We start from the raw sequence: 24066 nt of genomic DNA, 5'->3' as shown, positions 1-24066 counted from the left end.
TGATCTCCTGTCCTTCCAAATCATGTCTTCAGAAGATTAAATATCCTTAGTTATTAGGGTGTCCGAGTCGATTTCGGCTCAGGTCATGGTCTGGCAGTTATAAGATCAAGCCGTCCGTGCTGGGCATGGAGCCTACTTAACCCCCCCCTCCCCCCCCCGCCCCCGCTCCACCTGCAAGTGCACATTCACTCTAAAACAAAAATCCTTAGTTCCTTCACTTGCTACATATGTAACACTTTCAAATGACCTACTACCACCTCAGTCACCCTCTTGTGTACACCCTCCAGTCTGTGCACGCTGCTCTTAAATGTGACACCCAAAATGAATGGAAACTGTAGGGTGATTCATGTAGGACAGACACAGATACAATTTTAAGAGTTAAAGAAGCAAGAGAGGCACAGAGGTTAAAGACAGTGGAAATAATGCTGCAGATGCATATAAAGTACAAAACTACATCTTAAATGTGCCCGTCTATATGCTTAAAGCTTCGAAGAGTATATTAGATAAAAAATATTCACAAAAATACCCTAGGCATTTTATGTCAGTTTTGATATTAGTTTTATCTACATGCATAATTGTGAGAGAAAGAAATCCCTATTACTTACTGTTGCTATGCAAAATGTATTTAAAAATCAATGAAGAATGATTCGAAGGGCAGGGCCAGTACTAAAATAAAACAAAAAGCAACAAAAATAAGAAGTAAATTTGCCTCCAATGGATCATGATGCTGAACTGGGGGGAAGGGGTGACAAAAAGTATTTACAAGTAGGTGAGCATGAACACTGTTATGTAACTGAAAATATGCCCCACTTGGTCTGAAAACTGCTTCATAAATGAATTGTATGTGTTACCACAAGTAGTGAAATCACCCACTTGTCAAATCACACAAAGAGTAAACTGTATCAAAAGGAGTTCTTTTTGTCTGGATTCTGAAATTATTTGCCCTTCTAGAGTCTCAATCAAAAAGATAGATAATAGTACCTATCTATTCTACTCCACAGGAATATTTTTTTTTTAATTTTTTTTTTATTTGATACAGAGAGAGACAGAGCATGAGAGGGGGAGGGGCAGAGAGAGAGAAGGAGACACAGAACTGGAAGCAGGCTCCAGGCTCTGAGCTGGCTGTCAGCACAGAGCCTGACGCGGGGCTCGAACCCATGAACGTGAGATCTGACCTGAGCCGAAGTTGGAGGCTTAACTGACTGAGCCACCCAAGGTGCCCCTCCACAGGAATATTTTAAAGATCCAGTGACAGAATACATGGAAAGATGAATGAGAGGACAGATTATGGAAGCACTTGGCAAGCTGTAAAGCATGATATATTGTAAGCTATTGAAATAGCATAGCATCTACGCACTAATAGTTCAATATTAATAACACATTTAATTTTTAGACGTTTGGCACATGGTAGAACCTTCAGTGTCTCTGACTTGAGCTTCTTTGGCTTGATTACTATCATACAACCACGAATTTCATTCTCATATACCTCACAGAAAATCTCAACACTCTCACTGCTAAAACCCCAACTCCACCTGGAGACACCAGATTCAAGAAAAGTTCTGTGTAAGGTGTCTGTGGTTAGAATGGAAAGGTCTCTTACACAATCAGCGCACATCATTACTCATGCACTGAAGGCCCTGTGTTAGGGGACCAAAAGGATGCCCGAAATTGGATACCTGATCTCAGTGCATACTTTATCCTTTGCTAACCAAATCTTCACATTTCATTTCCATGAACAGTAATAATTACAAATGCCATAGTAGCCGGGAAGCCAAGAGATGGTTATTCTGAACCAAGAATTAAATTACTACAATGTCGCCATATGCTTAAATGGTTCCACCAAAATGTCTTGTGCATTCATCATTACCTTGGATTTACTCCCAAGTCCCAACCCTGCCTCAAATATAACGAATGCCCACTTTATCCATTGGTTAATATTTGCATTTTTAAGGTTGATCTCTATTGCTCTTTAAATGAGAAACAAGTTATTATGCTAAACTTATAGATGTGAAATTAAGATTTAAGGAAGATATCCATTTTGCCTCCCAAGTTGTCTAACATAAAAGAGGTTTGCAATGTTTAACACAACGTGCGTGCCTGACACTTGTGGGTCGGTGTTACATCCCTGTCTACTAAATCACTAAGTTAGTCAATATGCTTATAGAACCTCGAAAGATTATGGCTATATACATAAATGTGACAAAAACAAGTCCTTTATTTTGGTTGAACTTAATATGTGCATGACTTAGTAAACAAATCTGTATTACATTTAACTGAACCAATGAATGAGACATATACACTAAAAGCGTTTCCAACATTTGGTAGTCCGCAGTACATTAAAATACCAAGCAAAGGTACACTACAATTAGGAAATTTTGTAGCTGAACATAAATTGTGAAATATTAAAAAAGACCCTGCAATTTTTAATCATATTTTTATTTATTACCTTGGCTTGTTTGGAGCAAGCTGTCGACTTGGCCGTCTTATAGACTGGTTTTGTTGTATCTTCATTGAAGTTCTAGGAGATGACCGTGCAAAGGGGTCTGGAGCTGGAGGCTTTTTAGGTATCTTTTTCACCAACCGACTAACCCACTTTTGCTGCTCTTCTGTAGAATTTGCTAGTAACAACAGATTCTTTGCCGTCGAAATATCATAATAAACTACAAACGAATATTTGAAAAAAATTAGTATGTTTACATTGATCTGAATGTAAGTAATATTGATGGGGCAAGTAATTTACTATTTACCTTTGCAAGGTGCTATGATCTCCTCCTTTTTGTCCATGTGATCCTTATGACACTTAATATGGCAGCGACGGCACTCTAACGCGGGAGGGGGTTTAAACATATGCCACAGTGGCTTCATGCAAGCCTCACAGTTGGTTGGGAAATGATAGAGGGTAGGGATAAATTCGTGTCCCTTATGGCAAATATAATTTGATTTTTCTCCCACTGGCTCCACTGGAAATTCTTGTTCCTTCTTACTTTCTCCTTCATTGGCATACAGAATCTATAAATAGCAAAAAGAATAACGAATAATTTCCAGTTTTATGCAGTAACAATTTTTATAGTGTAGATAAAATAAAATTAGCCTAAATTATTCGATGAAAAAAAAATGACATTCAAACATTACTAGATTCTGTCCAATCAAAATCTTGTATGAGGAAAATCATTAGACAGTCACTTGGTTCACATTTCAGAAAAAAATCTATCTTGTTCAAACGTGCCTCCTTATTTTATCCAGGATATCTTACTATGTCTGAGTAATTTTATCCGAACAGGCCAATAGGTGAATTTTTACCTGATGGGTGTTAGAAAGTTTTTCTGGGAGGGAGTGTTCAAGTCAATCCCCTGAAGGGATGTGGCAATTATACAAATTGATGCTCTAGGATTCTCAAAAATGGACAACTGGGTGAGAACTCCAAACACAGCCTTAATGGAAAGGTTTGTATTTGGAGAGTTGAGGAAGAATAGAGGAAATGATGTATAATACACTCCAAATGAACATTATAAGCATCCAGAAAATAAGTGGCCAACTCTCCCACAGTACCCCAAGTACAACGATTTTTATGCAGAAGAAACTCAGTAATTGTTGGTTTGACTAATTTTAAAATGGAAGTAGAACAGGGAAACATTTGGCTTCACTTTAAATTGGAAGTAAAAGGGCTACTGGGTGCAAAATTTAACTTCATAAACAACTTTTTTAACTTTCTAGAAAGCTGAGCTTAAAATCAGAAACAGAAGAGAAAGGGTATGGTTTAAAAATGTCATAATGAGGGGCGCCTGGGTGGCTCAGCTGGCTGAGTGTCTGACTTCGGCTCAGGTCATGTTCTCATAGTCTGTGGGTTCGAGCCCCGCGTCAGGCTCTGTGCTGACAGCTCAGAGCCTGGAGCCTGCTTCGGATTCTGGGTCTTCCTCTCTCTCTCTGCCCCTCCCCCACTCGCACTCTTTCTCCTTCTCAAATAAACATTAAGAAAAAAAAAATGTCATAATGAACCTTGAACAAAAGGAAAGCTAAGGCCAGAAACAGGATATAAACATATTATAGACTTTACCAAGTAAGATGGAGAGGAATAAAGATGTGTCCAAACAGAATAAGCATGAAAGACACAGAGGGCTCTTTACCTGAAATATCCTTGGAATTTCTTTAGCATCTGCTCTATATACATCTGTTTGTGTAACAGGTCGGACATGAAATAATTTGCTATAAAAGATTTTTAATAAAGGAATAAAATATTACTAAAGGATCAAATTACATTCGTTATCCTATACTTACAAGTTAACAAGGACTACTTTGACCCATGTTAGAAGGTCAGAGGATACCTTGGTTCTATTAATGCAATCACTCCTTGAGATTTTGAGTATTTCCAGGAAATCAGAAATTTTCTAATTAGTTTCAGAAAACAACATATGTTTTAGCTAACTCTATATCCCAGATTTTCATCTCTACGAAACAAATATAAGAAAATGTAACAGTACTGTAGGAGGTATACTATATATATTTATATATAAATAGCACTAACTTGACAAAAAAGGTCCCGTTTCTCTTACACTTTAAAAGAGAAAGTTTCTACATATTGTAATAAAATCACTTACTCTATATCTAAAACCATGTAAGGATTAGATTGTTCTTTATCTTGTTCACTGTCATAGAAAAGAATCTTCTTACTGCTTACAATCACATACTGTTAAAGAGAGAGAGGGAGGGAATTAATGACTAAAGTTAATATATATCTCATTTATTTACTTATTTTCTTTGAAAACAAATTCTACAGCAACAAAAATCATATAATACCTAAGTTAAATAACTAAACAGTTCTCATTATATCCTTAAAAATTCTTCTTTAAAATAACAAATTTATAGTTTGCATATATTTTAAATAAGCAGATTGGGAAGGATATTAATTCAAGTAGTTTTTAGACTTAGCTTCAAAATCCAGTAACACAGGTAGCCTTGTCGCTATGGTTTGAATGTTTGTGTTCCCCTCACATTTTTATGTTAAACCCTAACATCTACTGGAGGGGCTCTGGAAGGCACGCAGGTCATAGGAGCAGAGCCCTCACAAAAGGGGCTCCAGAGAGATCCCTAGCCCCTTCCAGCGTGTGAGAGGACACAGCAACATGTCTGCACCTGGAAGAAGGCCTTTACCAGAACCCAACCATCTGGCATCCTGATCTTGAGACTTCTGGCCCTCCAGAACTGTTAAGAATAAAGTTCTATTGTTCATATACTACTCAGTCTATTTTGTTACAGCAGCCTGAACAGACTATGGTATCTACCAGAAATGAACATCCTAAGATCAATAAACAGGTCTTTCTACCATACCCACAGGTGTTTCCCCACTGAAATAGCACACCACCAAAATCAATAGGCTTCTGTCTTCCTAACATCAAAACCTGTTTCATTCACGATGAAAGGTTTTCTTCACAAAGTTACATAAAAATCACATCATTCCAAATCAAAGTCCAAAGTTTTATGTGTCTAAAAGCTCTAGTTGTATGTATCTTACAACTACAAAAGTAAAATGGCTATAGCCAAACCAAAAGCAAAATACAAGAACCATATTCAATAGTACCAATTACCTTTTTAACCCATCCAAATTTCTTAGTGTTATTTCGCACAGGCAATGAAAGCCATCCTTCTAGTCTTGATTCTGTAAATAAGCACAAAATAGGAGGATAAATATAACAATTCTCCTAAAAAAATGTGAACTATAACAACATTTTAATATAAAAGTCACAGAATAAATCAAATATGCCCCTCAGAATTTATCACTATATTATCTAGGCTATAATAATGCAGGATCAGTATAAGCAAGTTATGGAACACAAAACAAAATCCAGGTTATACCACATTGGAAATACATATGCTGTATTTTACAAAGTCAAATGGCCCCTGCTGATTCAAGTCATGCATCTGCAAAGTTCAGCAGAAAAGTTGCAAAAAAAGAGAAGCAGTTCTCTATTCTCACTGATACAACTATATTAGAATTCTTTATTTTTCCTTCGGAAGAAGGCCTAATTACAGATTTACTGCATATACCTTCTTTGAAGAGAAAACCTTGTAAGTTAGTAATTACATGTTCAGAGAAAATGGATTTTTAAAATGGCAAAAATCAGATGAAATAAAATTGTGCATATTACAGAGCAATTTATCCAAAAGATTTCTAAATTCCAAAACAGCAAAATTGGTAAAATTGTAGTTCAACAAAGGAAAACTGCCTGAATCCTTAGAATCTGTTCCAATGGCATTTGATCATATCATCTAATGAAAAAACTAAGGGCAAACAGCATTTGTGGAGGTTATTCTCATAATCACTTATTGAACTCAGCTGGAGGCTTCCATAAATTCTCTTCAGCCCACACAGCCCCACAGAGAGGCCCCGCTGGGATGCAACTGACTCCAGTATCTGTACATACTCTTACATCAACAACCTTCAGACTCTGTAACAGAAACGCTGTCATGCTTCTGATTCTGTGTGTCTCTCTCTCTGCCCTCCCCTGCTCGCACTCTCTCTCATAAATAAACAAACGAACATTTATAAAAAAAAAAAAAAGCCCATATAATGTTAACTGTCTGGATGTGGTCCTACACCAACTAAAGGGACTAAATCAGATGATTTCTAACAATTTGAGGAAGACTGAACTTTACTGCTAAAATCTAAAACTTCAACACAATTACTTTTATGATTTATATCATATACTGTTTTATACCCGGGAAATGTGGCAACACTGTAAAAAACTATGGCTATTTCACTTTGCATTCAATTAGTAAGAGATTAAATTTTACCTCATATTCAGCTGCTTATACACCAATTTCCTGCCGCATTTACATTAAACACGGTTTTGTACTTATACTAACTTTGTGTTAAACATGGTGATTTTATGTTTTTCATCTAGTTTCTTCATTTAAACTCTAAGTCCTTTTAGGACCAAGACTGAGTTGAACTGTCTTTTAAGGCTTAACACAATGTTGACTCGCTAAGCGCTCAAAGAAAACCTGTACAACCCTCTCAAACAGTCTATGTGCTTTTGTTGTACTGTCACTCTTGATATGAAACTTCAGAAAGAATTTCTTGTTGGCTGAACATTGATGAAACCATATGCTCTTTAATAATAGAAAGTTGACAAAATAAGTTTATCAAATATAATAGCAATGCCATGTGACAATACCTTTAAAAATTCTTTGTTCATGCAGCACTTTCTTTTTAATGGAGGCCAGAACAATTTGTTAGAGTTAGTGAATAATTAGTCAATGTTATAAAAATTTTGCAAAAGGTCTGAAATTAAGCAGGAGGTGGGGGATGAAAACCCCCAAAGGTGAGAAAGATTTTCAGGATATCACCTGTACCATTAGGTTCCGATGAAATAGGTAAGTAAGGCAAAGATTCTTCTTCTGAGTCAGAATCAGAGTCAAGAAGCATATGAGAACTGGAAGGCTTAGTGGCAATATTGAGAGAAGTAGAGGAACGTTGGTAGGTGAATGACATGGATTCCATAGTGCGTGACTGAGTGATATGAACTAAACATCCAACATGAAAGGAAGAATGCAGAAAGAAGTTAAGAGAAAATAAAATGAAAACTTGAAAAGAGAGCTTCCTATAATACATAAAGAGCCAATTTAAGTAACTAAATATGTGGAGTTTTCTTTTGCATTTTTTCACAAAAATTTTTGTCAAAAATCAATAAACACTATAAATTTAAACTGTCATTTGAATCCCTACTCCAAGGATGTTTTTCTGAAAGAAATGACAAGCATTTTTCTCAGGAGCAGGTCAGTCCCAGAGCTTAAAACAATCAACTGCTTTATATTTAAGACTTAGTCTTTTAATAAAAATAACCTAAGAGCTGAAAAGAAATCCGTACCTGGAAAGCCGTCATCTGCCTCAGCATCCCCCGGCCCACTGCCTACACTGGAACTGTCCAGACCAATATGCAAGGCCTGGAGCTGTGACCGCAGCTGCTCAATGTCACTATCTTTACTGTCCAGTGTCATCTGCAGTTCAATTCGAATCTGGCTCTCTTCAGCTATTTGCTACAAGAAATAAAATTACATCAGATTAATTTGATGCCATACACCTCATAAGTTTACTTCTTAATTCAGTAACAATAATGAAGTAACAGAGATCCTATAACCAATAAAATGTATGCAGACATGAAAATAAGTCCACTTCTTAAAAAGAAGTCTTCAGTCTGGAGTTCAAAAAGTATTCTTACAGCCTGCATTTCATTCAGTTCTTTCTGATACTTGATCATCTGCTGGGTCAATTTTTCACGTTCAGACTTAAGCTCCATATGTAGCTTTCTATTCTCTTTCTCTTTTCTTCGCACATCAGTGTCACTACCACGCTTGACAGGTTCTTTCCGATTCATGATCTCGGCCAACTTATTCACAGCCTTAAAAACACAAACATAAGTACGTAATCAAATAAAATATGCTGATGGTTCTTGGTAACTTACCAATAGCAAGTTATATGACCAATAATAATCTCCTTCCCAATCCATACAGGGTGACAGAGAAACACTGTCTACTTTAAGTAATAACACCCTCTGTTACTCATTACTCTTCTCCAACCTATATTTCTTTTTCACTCTGTTTTCTGAGAAATGTAATTTAAAATATTTAAATCAGGTTTGATCTAATGTCACTTTCTACTTTGACTTTTTAGTTCCTAGAGAGACTTTTACAAGGCAGCTCCACTTTCATCCTGAAGGAAGAGAATGCTGCACTGGCCTCACATTAATAAAATACAGTATTGCTCGACCAGAGAACTAAGCAGGTGGGACCCACGAAGAATGGGCAGAAGGATGTTCAACAGCCAAAGGAGCCTTTTCAGACTAACCCTTTCTCCGCGTCAGTGAATGTTTACTCTCTTTAGTTTCTTAAAAGCAGAAAAACTTACCAGATTACAATAAAAAATTAGGAAGGAGTGTGATTCCATATGGAAAAATTAAGGAAACAAAGTAAACACTGAACTGGACAATGTCAACCAAACCTAGCTTCTTCCAATCTGGCAAAACTCAGGAAATTGTGATGGGTCAGAAATACAGATACTTTCAATGACTGCTACAGTCAACCTGTAATGCTGGAAATAAAATGTAAAAGAGAGAAACTAAAAAAAAGTTCAAAATCACACTCCGAGTTTGCCACACACCTGAGTCTTCAGCGTCCTCTCCGTTAGCAGCTGCTTCTCAAACTGCGCTTTAATAGCGGCTGCGCTTATCTCCTCATCTTTCAACCGCGAGAGCTCTGAAAGAGGAACAAGTGTAAAAATTATACTAATAATTACAGCAACTGACAAAACATTAGGTATACTTTAAATATAAACTTTATTCTTTGTTCATACATACGTTCTTGGACATCTTTCAATTTGTTATTTAATTCTTCTTTCTCATTTGCAAGATTGGCAACATCACTAGTTAGTGTCCTATTAGTTTCTTCAAGCTAAAAATTAAAGTGCAAAAAAAATCATATCACAATTTACAAAATCTAACTTATAAAGCAATAATTCAAAATGAAAATACCCTAGAATATTGCTAAAACTCTTATTTTTCTAAGTATATCTATCTTACACTTCATAGCTTTGTGGAACCTTATCGAACTTCACCCTTGGTAAAAACTCACTAACCATAACAGACTTCATATGCACCCCAGGAAGTAAAAACACTGCCCTTCTCTCAAAAATCCTTAGCAGTATTTTTAATGAGAAAAATATTTAATAAACTAAAAAACAATCAAATACTATAACAGATCTCTGCATTTCATCATGCAGAATAAACAAAATTTTAACTGTAGTATTTCTTTCAGGACATTTTAAAACGAAGTAAAATTTTACTAAAGAAGCTGACATCCTTCTTTATTCTCTCCAAATACTATTGCTATTCTTCCTTCCCCCAAGAAGTTTTATTGTGAATTATGTGTTCATCCTTCTTATCACTGATTATATACTTTTATTACAAACACATAATAGATACCAAGGTTTTATGTGATTTAAATTGTCCATAAACAGCTTCACACTATACCTTTCTGTAACTGCTTTCACTGGACATTATATTAAGAATTAAATTGTCGGGGCGCCTGGGCGGCTCAGTCAGTTAAGCATCCGACCTTTGACTCCGGCTCAGGCATGATCATGTGTGGTTTGTGGGATGGAGCCCTGCACTGGGCTCTGTGCTGAAAGTGCAGAGTTTGCTTGGGATTCTCTCTCTCTCTGTCCCCCATTCCTCTCTACTAAAGCATGTGCACTTTCCTTCAAAATAAATAAACTTAAAAAAAGAATTAAACTGTTGATATCTAAAGATCTAATTAAATCATTTTAACTGATAGGGTAGTTCCACCTTCTCCCACATTTCACTTATCCGTTCGTTCATCTAATGAGAAGACTTACTGATAAGACATTTGAATTTTTGCTATTACAAACATTTATGCTGCTATAAAAACTACCTGAATTTCTCCACCATATTTAAACTTTCTTTGATTTATATGAATATCTAATTTTTCATATTTAAAATAAATAATATTTAAATTGCCATATTATATACTATGCCATACTAGATTTATACTCTCCATAGTTTTAAATAATAATGTCATCTTCCACACATCCTTCAAACACTTAAGTTTAGTCAGATATTGAATTTTGCCATTGTAATGAATGAATATGAAATAGTATTTCAAAGTTATCTTATCTAGCCTTTCCTAAAGAGTAATTAGGTTAAGTATACGCTTATAGTTTTAGGGTTTTCTCTTTTGGCCAGCTTTTCTTTTGGGCTGTTTAACTTTTTCTTACTGAGCTCTAGAGCAGCACGTGTGTTCTAGATACAAATCCCCTGTTTAACGAAAACGTCGCAAGGGTCTTCTCCTGTGGTTTGTTGTCTTCTGCTACAGGAAGTTCTGGACTTTGTTCTGTTTAAAGTTTTTCTTTTCCATCTTTAGATCTTTAAGATAGCTAGAACGTATCTTTGTTATGTTGTAAAAGGTAACAGGGGTCGGAGTTTATTCCTGCCCGCACAGACTCATCCCAAACCACTTACTGTCTGTGTCCTCTCCCACTGCGTGTCTCACCACCGCCCTCACAGAGCCAGGTCTTCCCGTGCAGGACGCCACTGCTGGCCTCCCTACGTATTTCCGCTGAACGGGAATAAAGACCCCTGCTCTCCAACGCCACACTTTCTAATCAATGTACCGTTTAAATGACCCAGATAACTGACAAAACAAATGCAAGTGCTTGATGTTTTACTTCTCTTTGAAATTCTCATAATTTTTTTGACCTTGCATGACTGCCTTCAAGGTAGTTTCAAGATTCTTTTGAACTAAGATTTGTTTAACAAGAAAAAATGGTTTATTCCTTTTTCTGCTTTCGGTATTTCCCAGTCCCTTCAGTCCTTTCACTCTGAATTTACCAAAAGGCAGAGCCATCGCAAGTGGTTCTCTTTCTATCAAACAACACCGAGAAGCTAGTGGTTAACTGGATAAAAATTCCCATGGCCAGAGTATACAATGTTTCATTTCTATCTGGAGTATTCTCCTAGCGTGTCTAAAGCAGACTTATGATATAGTAAGTTGATTAAAACCGAAAAAGAACTAAAAACTTTTACTTACAGATGCAATTGTAGCATCTTTTTCAGTGAGTTCCTGTTTATGTCTAGCCATCATCTCTTTGATCTCAAGTTCCTTCATGATTTTCTCTTTTTCCAAATCAGAATATTGCTCTTCAGCAATTGAGCGAGCCAGCTGCTCGGAATCTGCTTTGGTCAAGGTGATCTCCAGCTGAGCAGCCAAGGAGTCCCTACATTTTAACGATACATAATTTAATGTTCAATGTGCCCTGGGACGCCCAGGTTTCCAATGCGCGTCATCAGCAGATTCTTACTGAGGGCACAGCAGGGCCTGTTCTAGAAGCAGGGCGCACAGCTATCAACAAGAGAGACAAGGACCTCGGCCTGTACCTTTCGTCCTCGAACTCCTGTTTCTTCTGCTGCAATTCTTTACAAAGTTTGGTCTTTTCTTCACATTCTTCTTTAAGTTCTCTCACCTGTGTTTTATAGAGGGTCTAAATAGCAAAAGAGAACAGAAACATGTCACTGCCATTATCACTGACATCAGGAATATTATTTCTACCTTCAAAGTCTATCCAGACAAAAAGTCAAGCAGAACACAGATATGTTCCTGAACACTGAGTAATGTTGGGCCTCTGAGCAAACTAATAGTTTAATGGGATTTTTTTTTTTTTTGGGTAATCAACCAATTAACTAATAAAAGTTCTAATAACAGAAGCATAATTCAAAAAAATTTTTAATATTTATTTTGGGGAGAGAGAGAAAGCCCGCAGGCATGTGTGACAGGGTTGGGGAGGGGCAGAGAGCTAGGGAGACCGAGGATCTGACGCACGATCTGTGCTGACAGCAGAGAGCCTGACGCAGGGCTCAAACACACACTGTGAGATCAGCCTGAGCTGAAATTGGATGCTCAATGGAGTAAGCCTCCCAGGCACCCCAAGAAGCTTGATTTTCAACTGGATATCAGAATTTCTCATTAAATGACATAGAAAGAGGCAAAGAAATATATTACTAATTTAAACAAGGAATTTTTTTGGGCTTAAATGAAACAGAGGTGACATTACTTTCATATTTTGAAACTGATCTAAAAAAAGTACAGGGGCGCCTGGGTGGCTCAGTCGGTTAAGCCTCTGGCTTCAGCTCAGGTCAGATCTCATAGTCGTGGGTTCGAGCCCCGCGTCAGGCTCCGTGCTGACAGCTAGCTCAGAGCCTGGAGCCTGCTTCCGGTTCTGTGTCTCCTTCTCTCTCTGCCCCTCCCCCTCTCATGCTCTGTCTCTCTCTGTATCAAAAATAAATAAAACATTTAAAAAATAAATAAATAAATAAATAAAAATAAAATAAAAAAAGTACAAACATTAAAATGGCAATTTCTTTATGAGAAATGTTTTTTAAATCAACTTCACTGATACGCCTAAAACAATTTTTCTAGCAATGATAATAGATTTCTGTTAAGCTATCAATAGGCATTTGCCCAGCTCTTCTTTCTATGTGAACTGTGTAGTGCAAAACATCCTATCCAAATCTCTGATATTTGCTAGGAGAATCTATTTTAAAGACAAGAATCATTGTCCTCATTCTGCAGCAAGCAAACTTTTGTAATTCTACAAATACAACAATTTTCAAACTAACATATCTGCAACTTACTGAGAAGTACTGCTCTGCTTCAAGCTGATCTTGGAGTTCTTTCATTTGCCCATCTGCATCCTGACGTTCTCTGTGGAAACATTAAAGCAAAGGTTCAAATAAGCTACACACATATTAAACCAGCAACTCTTGAAATGAGGCCTAGGGAACCACCGGGCATCCCTGGACCCTTCAAAAAAAAAGTCCAAGAGGCCAAATTATTTTCATAATACTAATCATCATTGTGTTGTTGTTTTTTTTAATTCTCATTCTCTCACTAGTATGTACAGACTTTTTAAAAGTTATATAACATATGTCATCATTCCAACAGCTAACGAAATGTGTTTGCATGCTATTGTGTTTTAAAATTTCCTCAGTTTTTGGGGTACCTAGATGGCTCAGTCAGTTAAGCTTCCAACCTTGGTTTTGGCTGAGGTCATGATCTCACGGTTCATGGGTTCAAACCTGGCACTGGTCTCTGTGCTGATGATACAAAGCCTGCTGGGGAATTCTCTCTCTGCCCCTCCCTCACTCATGCTTGCTCTCTCTCAAAATAAACATTTAAAATAAACAAAATTTTGTTTTGATTTCTAGCACAAAAAATATCATTGATATAACTCACATAAACCCCCTTCAAAATGTTTAAGAGCGTAAGGGGCCCGGCCAACAGTAGTCTACTAGAACGCACAGCGCTAGTACGTCACACCTCCTCGCCCGCGCACAGTGACCGGCACTTCCGCCCAGCTAACTGGCCGCAGTCACAGAGCGCCTGGAAAGTGGTTCTCTCAGCCTGAGGGGAGAAGGGACTGGGAAGGGGCCAGAGGGGAGGAGAGAAGCTTGTGTTTCTATGTTTAAATGCAGATGTTTAAATTGCACAGATCTGTACATTCGGTAAAACTTCACAGAGTTCTACTATCATTTGTGTACTTTTTCTGTATGCATATTACATATGTATGCATACATCTTCAATAAGTAAATTAAATTAAATAAAAAATAAGTAAAATGAAAAGTGAGCCTAACAACCTATTCAAGATGTTGTGTTGAAATAAATTTATTTTTAATGTCTTTTTAATGTTTATTTATTCTTGAGAGAGAAAGCGTGAGCAGGAGAGGGGCAGAGAGAGAGGGAGATTGTGAAGCGGGCTCTCTGCTGACAGCAAAGAGCCCAATCAATGTGGGGCTCAAACGCACAAACTGTGAGATCATGACTTGAGCTGAAGATGGACATTTAATGGACTGAGAGCCCCAGGTGCCCCAAGTCAAGAAAACATAAAACTTACAGTTATTTCAACTCAAACCTAAGGGGGGGAAAGCAATCTGGAGAATACCACCACATATACAATTAAAAAACAAAAACGCTCCAGAATCTACAAAAAACCCAACCTTCTATGCACCGTACAGATGTACACGGGTAGAGACACAGAAGGATGAATTACACACCATCACAGTACACTCTTTCTGGGGAGAGGAACTACGTCTGCACTCAGGAACAGCACATACACTGTTTTCTCTTTAAAATACAGTTCTGAGTATTTTACAGGGAGAAAACATTTAAATACCACTTAAATATTTAAAAATATACATAGCAAGAAAGACTCACACTAAATGATTTAATCATACTGTTTTCAACCTGTACATTACTTAAGGTTTTTATTCTTATTCTTGTTTAATAATTTGGTCACTTTGTTTAGTTACTGGCTCTTAAAACTTCCACATAAAGTCATCACTCAGGGTCACTTACCTGTGTTATATCTGTATTTTATCATTGAGGGGCCTGCTATGAAAAGGAGGATTCTAATTTTTCTGAGTCAAAAGCGGGAAAGATGCTAATTAATAATATATAAAAGGTCAATTTTTGAAATGATCGCATCAGCACCAGCTAAGCTCATTTGCAGCAAACCTCAGTAGCGTTTTAATATCCTTGGAGGGCTGCTATCATTCACTTACATGTAACTTTATTTATTCTTGATACAAAGAGAGAGACAGAACATGAGAGGCAGAGGAGCAGAGAGAGGAGACACAGAACTGGAAGCAGGCTCCAGGCTCTGAGCTAGCTGCCAGCACAGAGCCTGACGCAGGGCTCGAACCCACAAACCTGAGATCTGACCTGAGCCGAAGTCAGAGGCTTAACTGACTGAGCCACCCAGGCACCCTTACATGTAACTTTAAAAACCTAACATTGATTAGGTATTTAAGAAAAGTACTTTCCACCAAATTAACTCATCGTATGCACGCAGTTATGATTACAAAGTACAGGAGAGCCCAGAAAAACCATCAAGAGAGGTAGCAGCCTCCTTACCCACACTCTTCACACCCTCAGGCACGCCCCTGGAGGAATTCGCTTTGTTTCATTTGTTTCGTTCTTCTGAGAACTACCTCCAAGTCCCGGCTTACTTTTGGACACAGACTGAAACTCCTGTTTACCGCCTGCCCGCTGCCAGAGTGAGGGGTCAGCCCTGCCCGCCCCGAGCCTCCCCCAGCTCCTCCGGCACTGCCGCACCCGGGGCCTCAGCCGCACACGCCTCAGGTTCTACTCCGGCGACCACAGAGCACAGCCCCCCCGGTGTGCGGTGAGAACTGCACCTTCCACCCACCCTTTCTCCTCTTGGTTTTGAAATTTCATGAGAATGTGTCCAAATGTGGGTCGTTTTTTCACTTATTTTCTGTTGAGTCCTTTCAACCTAAAGACTTCTCTTTCAGCCACAGGAAACTATTCTATTATTTCTTTAGTAACTTCCTCCACTTGGGTTTCTCCAGACTTCTCTCTGTCTGGTATGAGAAGCCCCGGGCCACACATCTTCCGTGTCATTCCCTCTCATTCTGTTCGATGACATTTCTTTGAATTTTTCTTTAAACCATCCTAACAAATGTATATGCAGTCATTTTTAATCTTTAACAGCTCTTTCTTATTCTGGCTGCCCTTTTTGGATTATGCCAGCTTCTTGTAATGGAAGCAGTATCTCCTAAAAGTTTTAATCATAGTAATTATTACCAGTAGGCTTTGTTTTTATATTTGTCTGTGCCTTCCTCTTCTTTCCTTGATATACTTCTCATCTGGTGGTATGTTTCCTTTTTCTTTATTACAGTCTTTTGCTTTAGTACTGAACACTTTCCTCAAATGCCCAATGATACCTGGCTATTCATTTACAGAGGCAGCAATAGGTAGAAGTGGTAAAAACTCATTGGGGAAGCAAATACAATCTTGAAGGTTAAAACTGGCACTCAACACATTACTTAAGCAGAAAAAGAGAGCAAATGTGGTCAAGAAAATGAAATGATCAAACAAAAATTCCCAAGAAAACCAAAATTAAGAAAACGTACATGTGGGTAGTTGTACATATTAATAAAACGTTGTCTCAAACAATGTACTTACTTTCGAAGTTCAGCATTCTGCTTTTCCAAGCTCATTTTCATTTCCATGAGATGATTATTCTCTTGTTTTAACTGCTTTTCTGACATTTTTAGTGTGTTAACTTGCTGTGTTTGCATCTTCAAGTCATTTTGTGTAAGGCAGCGCTTCTGAGTTTCTTGCTCTATTTTTAATGTCAAGTTTCGAATCTAAAAAAAAATTGTATACTTATTATATAAGTAATTTTGATTTTTCTTTAAAAAATTTTTCTAAATATTTATTTTGAGAGAGAATGAGTGGAGAGAGGCTGAGAGAGAGGGAGACTCAGAATCTGTAGTAGGCTGCAGGCTCTGGCTGTCAGCACAGAGCCCAACGCGGGGCTCATGAACCGCGAGATCATGACCCGAGCTGAGGTTGGATGCTTAACCAACTGAGCCATCTAGGCGCTCCATTATTTTGATTTTTCTCATCAGTGAAGCTTATCATGCAAAAGAGATTTTTGTCCTTAGGCAGTTAATTCATTTCACAGTAAAATATTTTTTGTATTTTTGATGTCCTATTTTTTAAATAAAATATGGTCTTTAGGATAAAATAACAAAAAATTTTAATTATGATTCATTTAGTGTATCATCCAAATTCAGTAAAATTAAAGATTGCATAATATAAGAAAAATTTTTAAGTTATGACGTCAACATGACAGGTAATCCTAAGTGAACTATAAATCCATTACCTAGTTTCCTGTTACATATTAGTGAGCTTCATACTCACATCCTCATTCAGCACATCCTTCTGCTTCAGGAGCTCATCTGTCTTCTGCTGTGACTGCTTGAGGTCGCAGTCCAATATAGAGCATCTCTTCTCAGCTTCCAGCAACAGGTTTTCCACCTTCTGCTTTAATGTCCTTTCCTCTGAGAGTTTTTTCTCCATTTCTATTGTCACAAAAATGGACACAATTATGCACTCACATACCAAAAAAGCATATCAAATGCATGACCCCATGCGATAAAAATTATTGTAAATAATTGGCTTTAAAACTTTTTTTAAAATTTCCAATTTAATATTTCCATCACTCTTCCTAATGTGTACGTCAACAGTTTCATGCTTAGAAATCAGGCGTTTTATTTGCAGTGTGGAAAAATCTACCACTCTGTAATATTACATCTACTATAACTGAAGTAACATTCTGCCTTCACTTATGGTTCGAAAAGAGCCTTACATCTTTTGAAAGACTTATTTTCCTGCTACCTTGTGCCTCTTGCTGTTCTTCTTACCCTACAGCATCCCTGGTAGAGTCTATGACATCTATGGCTCCTCCCATATTAGCCTGGTACTATGCAGAGGATGACAATTATGCTTTGGGGAAATGTTTGTGAAGGACAAGATGCTGGGACCAAACTTCTTGAGGGTAAACCCTGTCTCTGACACGTCCTGATTATTTGCGTGGGCAATTAAGGCTCAATTTCCTCATCTGTAGAATGAGTCTGTACATATCCAGTACGTATCCTGCTTCACAGGGATGTTATGAAAATTCTTAGTTAATATCTGTATGGCACTTAATAGTTGGTTGGTATACAAGAAGCATTTGATAAGTGCTCACTATTTAAAGACAATGCTTAAGGACCTAATGAGAATGTTCACAGTATTATTTTAAAAGAGAAAAGCAAAAAGGTATAAAAATTTCAGAAAACATACAAAATATCATCCTGATTAGTAAAATTGTGTTTAAGCTTTCTTAACTTCATTATACTTTTCTGTACTTTCTAAATGATTTGTAATGAACTTTTAATTTGTTTTATTAATCAGAAAAGGCTTTTTTAAAAGCGAAGAAAAGGCAGTTTATATCTAAGCAAGTGATTTCATATTAAATGTCAGTTATTATGATTAAAGGATTGCCTTTCGATGTACCGATTAGAAAATCTTTTCAAATCCAATTGGGCTCCTCGGCTCTTTCATACCTAATGCTCAGTATCAAATTATCATTTATTACAAAGTTATATAAGGAAAAATTAAGCTTATGAATTTTCACTTTTTAATGAACTGCCTTCAAAAGTGTGGGGAAAAAACAAAACTATTCTTCACATTCTACTAATAATAGCTAATATTTCTAGGCATTTTCACATATCATTGCAGTTGATCTTCAAAACAACCTAATACTCTTAAGTGTCTCAAAGGAAATAAGGCACAAAAAAGATTAACTAGACAAGGTTACACGACAAGTAATTCATTAATAAGTCATATTCTTACTCAAAGGAAGCTATGACATGGCAGTGGAAAGCCTAAAGGCTTTTAGAGCTAGGTTGAGTACCTAGAGCTAGGTTGAGCTACAACATTTTTGTGTATTTATATAAATTATGAAAGTCGCCATACATCTTACATTAGGATGTAAAAAGGAGTTTGAAAAAACTGGTAGGTACTATTACCCCGAACTGGTTCGTTTTTATTAATTCAGAGAATAACCCATGGACAGATGTACTCATTTAAAAAGAAAAAAACCATCCTAATGTGGGCACAGAGAATAGACAGGGGCACAAGTGAACTTACTGAGGTGATAAAAATACAGATTCTGTAACTTGTTTTGAGTGGTGGATACAAGTGTGTGTTACAAATGTGAGAAGTGCCTGCATTTTGCTGCACCTGAATTATCCTTCAAAAGAAATTCAACTATCTTCTAGGCCACTGGCAGGGAAACATGGCCCACTAACTTCCTTGCTTATAATTCGATTTTTCTAAATAAAGTACTCATTTCATCTCTTAACATCCTTATTTACTGCCTTAAACTAAACTGATTTTAACCAAAAACAAAAAAATCTCCAATTTAAATTTCATTCATTAATTACAGGGCTATTTTTTTTTACCAAGTTATTCATAAATGTTATGCTTCAATTTGATATAAAATTTCTGCTTAAGAGTTCTATGAATCTTTCACCAGGTATTTTATTAATTTCCTTTGGAATTTCAAATGCTTTGTAATTATAAACAGAAATTACCCTAAGACAATCCCAAGATAGAAAAGTTAGCTCTGTTATCATACCCTATGTTCATGAGCAGTGCAAGACTTCGACCAGATCTAGCGAGTATCTTCATCATGCCAGGGTTCAGAATATTCAATGAGCTTCTATTCTAGTTAGGTCAGCTTCTATTTTTATCTTGCATAAACTGGTAACGATTTTGTTATACAAGCTGCTAAATGCCAAACTAAATATTACAAACAGAACAAACCCCCCAAATCTGAAGAGATAGATCTAGAACTTCATGCTCTTTCTGCCTGGTACTATTGCTATCACCAAAATATTCTTTTCTCTCTGATCCTTAAATTTGGTTGAATAATTTTGTGCTTGGGCCTTACTATCTTAGAAATGAATGTTGCCGTAAGGGGAAAAAATTGATATGTATATAAAGCTTCCCTAATGTTTTTTTTCTCTTCAGTTCTCAATATTTGACAATAAAATATAAAAAAGTATTTTTCAAAATCAGAGAGTTGACTACAGAATCAATTCTTAGTAAAATGCTCCAGAAAAACCCTCTTAGGAAAAAGCGTACCTTTCATGGCTTCTGATTTTGCTTCTTCAATGGATTCATAAATCTTATTTTTATCTGCCAGCCGTGCTTTTGTAGCCTTATGTTCAGCTTCTTCTTGTTCTAAGCTCTGCTGTATAACTTTTAGTTGGTATGTCATATCTATTTCCACGTTGTTCTTTTCCTATTAAAGATTTAAAATAGCAGCTATCAACAAGAAAGACTGGCTCACAATTTCAAAAACTTATAAAGCTATTTCTTACAGGCTAAGAATGCTCACTACTCCCCTCCCCCACTTCGCTCAAACTGTCTGTAAAAGTGATCCACGGAACCCACCCGCTCACCTCCTGCTGAACCTACTTGCCGCCCCTCTACCCTCCTGCTTGGAGACCTGCACTGAGAGCATCTGGTCTCGAGAAAGTAACACATGAGATTCTCAACATCAGATTCAATGAGCACTTTTCAGTGTTTATCTCACTGAGACGCACTGTTGCCCTTGAAGCTATTTCCTTGACCTACCTGACAATGAATCCACTTGGCTCCCCCCACCTTCCTGTTCTCATCTCTTCTGTCACTTAGGAAGTTTCCTCCAAGCTGTTACTTAATGCTGGCCTTCTCTGGAGGTGGTGTTCTTCAGCCACTTAAAGCTTCTTCCCTTCCTGTGTCATTATTGCTCACCTTTAAAACATACCTAATGTTTCCCTTTGCTGGAGGTAAAGACAAATTTTCAGGATCCTCTACCATTTGCCCTTATATTCCATACAAGAGACTTGTTTTAAGTCGGGAAACTTTAATAATAGAAGTCAGTCTATTTTCTAGATATCCTCAAGAGATTTTCTAATTCTTTGTTTTCTATAGTTTGTATCATAAATATAAATATTTCTTTTGTTTTTCAAATAAATCTGTAATACTAAAAATGATTTTTTCTTTTAATTTAAGTTTATTTATTTTGAGCGAGAGAAAGAGTGAGCATGTGAAGAGGATGGGCAGAGAGAGAGAGACAGGGAGGGGGAGGGAGAGGGAGAAGGGGGGAGAGAGGGAGAGAGAGGGAGAGAGAGGGAGAGGGAGGGAGAGAGGGAGAGAGGGAGAGAGGGAGAGAGAGAGAGAGAGAGAGAGAGAGAGAGAGAGAGAGAGAGAGTGAGAGAGTGAGAGTCTCAAGCAGGCTCCAAACTGTTAGTGCAGAGCCTGAGGCAGGGGTTGAGATCATGACCTGAGCCAAAATCAAGAGTCAGATGCTTAACCAACTGAACTACCCAGGAGGCCCTAAAAAATATTTTTTCAATCCAACAACAGAGTAATCAACTCTGCCCTGAAAAACCATTGCTCTGAAGAATCTTTTCCTAGATAGGCTCTTGCATTCACACAGCTCCAGCTGATCTGTACCAATGACTCAAATATTTCTAGCTTCAACATAGTTTACTGCTTCATGAACATCCGAAGGCACCTCAAACTTAAGACTAAAATAGATTTTGTCATCATCTCTTCTAAAAGAGCTATTTCCCTTCATTCTTTTTCTCTTTTCTTCTTTATTAATTAGTGTTTCCTTTATGTATTTTGTCACAAAGAACCTAGAAATCACCCTTAAGTTCCACACGCACACCTCATCTAATCAATCACTAAGTGCTGCCAAATATTCCTCCTCCAAATAGTTCTCAGACTCATTCTCATTTTCCATCTTTCTAACCACTGTACTAGTTAGGTCTCCATTGTCTGAATTACTGAAATCACCTCTGACAAGTCTCCCCATCTCTTATCTTGTCCTCCTCAAATTTATTCTCCACACACGGCACACAATGATCTATCTTAAATGTACGTCTAAGAAGAGCATCTAATTTAAAGCCCTTCAGGGGCTGGTCCATCACCTAGAGAAATTAAGTCTAACAGAGTATTCAAAATCTTACATGATCTAGCTCATGCCTAGGTCTGTAGCCTCATCCTGGTCAATTAATTCCTCAGGCTTCACATGGGGGCTATACTGCAGTCTTCAGGCCATTTTGGCCTGATGTCTATTTTTGTAAAATTTCACTGAACACAGACAGCCACACCCATTCCTTTACGTATCGCAGTGGAGCTGAGTTGCAACAGACTATATGGCTCTTGAAGACTAAAATATTTACTGTCTTTCACTTAAAAGATTAAAATCTGTTGACCCCTGCTCTACACTCGATTATTGAGCAGTTTGCATTACATTAACTAACTATGCCTTTTCTACTTCCCATCCTGTTCTTTTGCTCCCACTGTCCTCCCCAGCTCAGAATGTGCCTCTACCCCGCCAACCAGCCCTGCCCTGTGCGTTCAATATGCCCTGTCCTTTCTTCTAGCAGTCTATTTACCACATTGCATTAGAATTATCTGTGTACTTTACTAATTACATTAGGTATTACTCCTTAGATTGCATTCTTAAAAATTTATTATTTTTTTAAAGTAGGCTCCACGTCCAATGTGGGATTTGAACTCATGACCTAGAGATCAAGAGTCACATGCTCCATCATCTGAGACAGCCAGGGGGCCCCCACTGTGAGACTGCTAAAGGCAAGCGAAGACTGTGTCCTCTTGTTTCTACCACAGATGATACATTAAATACTTAAATGAATGGGTAAGTGAACAAAAATAACCGTAACTGCACAGAGCCTAAAAATGACCCCTGGCTTACAGTAGTTTTAAAGAAAAAAACTTTTCAATGTAAAAAGCCATTGTAACTTTCTATCATTTTAAAGACCTGCTGTAGTCAAAAATTTAAGTTTTCTTTGGATCCCTAAGAAGAAACATCCACTGAAGGATACTGACATTCCTTAATTTAGAGTACGTTTTCCGATCTAAAACGCTTTGTCATTTTTTTACAAAATATAAAGCTGAACATGTTTTACCTTTTCCAAATCAGTAAATCTCTCCTGTAGTTGTCTCTTCTCCATCTCTACTTTTGCTAATAAGATTTTGCCATTCTTTAAATCTTCTTCTAGGCCACATATTCTACCTAAAATCAACATTTAAAAAACAATAAACCCACAAAGTATATATATTAAATTAAGAGTAAAAAATTGGGAAATCACCTCATACTTTGGAGCTGTTATTTATGAGCCAAAGTTTCATAATTGTTGGTAGAGTGCTTTATAGTAAGTCAGCTGGAAGCCAAACCATCACCTTAGGAGGTGGTTTCTGATAACTTACAGTATTTCACACTATTTGAAAGTAAATCTTCTATTCATAAAATTTTGTATCAATGCACTTCCAACACCCTAACTTCACCTAACAGAGTAGTATACTCAGAAATGTGCTTTCCCAGCAAATATATCCATCATCTAAAGTATTTCCAAAATATAAATCATCAAGATGAATTCAAGTACAATCTCTACTTTATAATACCTTGTAAATCATTAATTATCTCTGATCCGTGGGTTCGGTCCCTCCGTTCAGATTCTAGAACTGACTGAAGATTGATAAATTCCTTTTCAAGTTTTAACTTGGCAGTCTCCAGCAGACAATTTTTATCTTGAAGATCCCTATTGTTAGATTCCAGCTGCTGAATCTGTTTTGTACTTTCTGCCTGGGTTTTTCTTAATCGGGCTGCAGTGTCAGATTCTGTTCTCAGCAAAGCATTGGTTTCATCCAGCTGTTATTCCATTCAAAATGAAACAGACAACAACAAACACAAGTGTATATAATGAAAATACTTCCATTTGTCAGCCCGCTCCAAACTACTTAAAGAAAAAAAACCTAAAAATAGTTTCTTAATGATTTCCCTTTAAAATCAGAGTCAAAGACCTTTTTGTAACATTCCCAACTAAAATGAGTATTAGTAAGTTATCATCAAGAAAATTCAATATCCTTCTTACAAATTGAGGTTAACCTACTTGTCTCTGGAGTTGATTTACTTTCTCAGTGGATATTTGAGAGTTCTGATTCCTTTTTTTCAAATCTTCAAGTTGATCCTTTAAACTGTTAACTATGATAAAAAGCATTTCAGTGGCAAGCTTCAACAACAACACACACATACATACACACTTATTTTTTTTCTTGGTAAGT

General features: G+C 37.1%; 1 protein-coding gene across 4 annotated transcripts in view; it reads right to left on the bottom strand.

Annotated features, from left to right (window-relative positions):
- The window catches only part of ROCK2 (Rho associated coiled-coil containing protein kinase 2), a 133776-nt gene that overhangs the window by 9121 nt on the left and 100589 nt on the right, over positions 1-24066 (bottom strand). For all 4 annotated transcript variants that reach the window (XM_029938291.1, XM_029938290.1, XM_029938292.1 and 1 more), the window contains 18 exons: positions 23895-23986; positions 23407-23653; positions 22911-23017; positions 20068-20227; positions 17296-17456; positions 16552-16736; positions 13200-13269; positions 11946-12049; positions 11599-11785; positions 9351-9444; positions 9155-9249; positions 8217-8396; positions 7866-8034; positions 5583-5653; positions 4596-4684; positions 4125-4203; positions 2748-3009; positions 2447-2660 (listed from right to left, as the gene is read on the bottom strand). In XM_029938291.1, coding sequence (XP_029794151.1) covers positions 2447-2660; positions 2748-3009; positions 4125-4203; positions 4596-4684; positions 5583-5653; positions 7866-8034; positions 8217-8396; positions 9155-9249; positions 9351-9444; positions 11599-11785; positions 11946-12049; positions 13200-13269; positions 16552-16736; positions 17296-17456; positions 20068-20227; positions 22911-23017; positions 23407-23653; positions 23895-23986 — 2566 coding nt within the window. The remainder of the gene's footprint in view (positions 1-2446; positions 2661-2747; positions 3010-4124; positions 4204-4595; positions 4685-5582; positions 5654-7865; positions 8035-8216; positions 8397-9154; positions 9250-9350; positions 9445-11598; positions 11786-11945; positions 12050-13199; positions 13270-16551; positions 16737-17295; positions 17457-20067; positions 20228-22910; positions 23018-23406; positions 23654-23894; positions 23987-24066) is intronic.

The sequence above is a fragment of the Suricata suricatta genome, chromosome 4 (assembly GCF_006229205.1).
Source record: "Suricata suricatta isolate VVHF042 chromosome 4, meerkat_22Aug2017_6uvM2_HiC, whole genome shotgun sequence".
Lineage (NCBI taxonomy): Eukaryota > Metazoa > Chordata > Mammalia > Carnivora > Herpestidae > Suricata > Suricata suricatta.
This window is presented reverse-complemented; position numbering and strand designations above follow the sequence as displayed.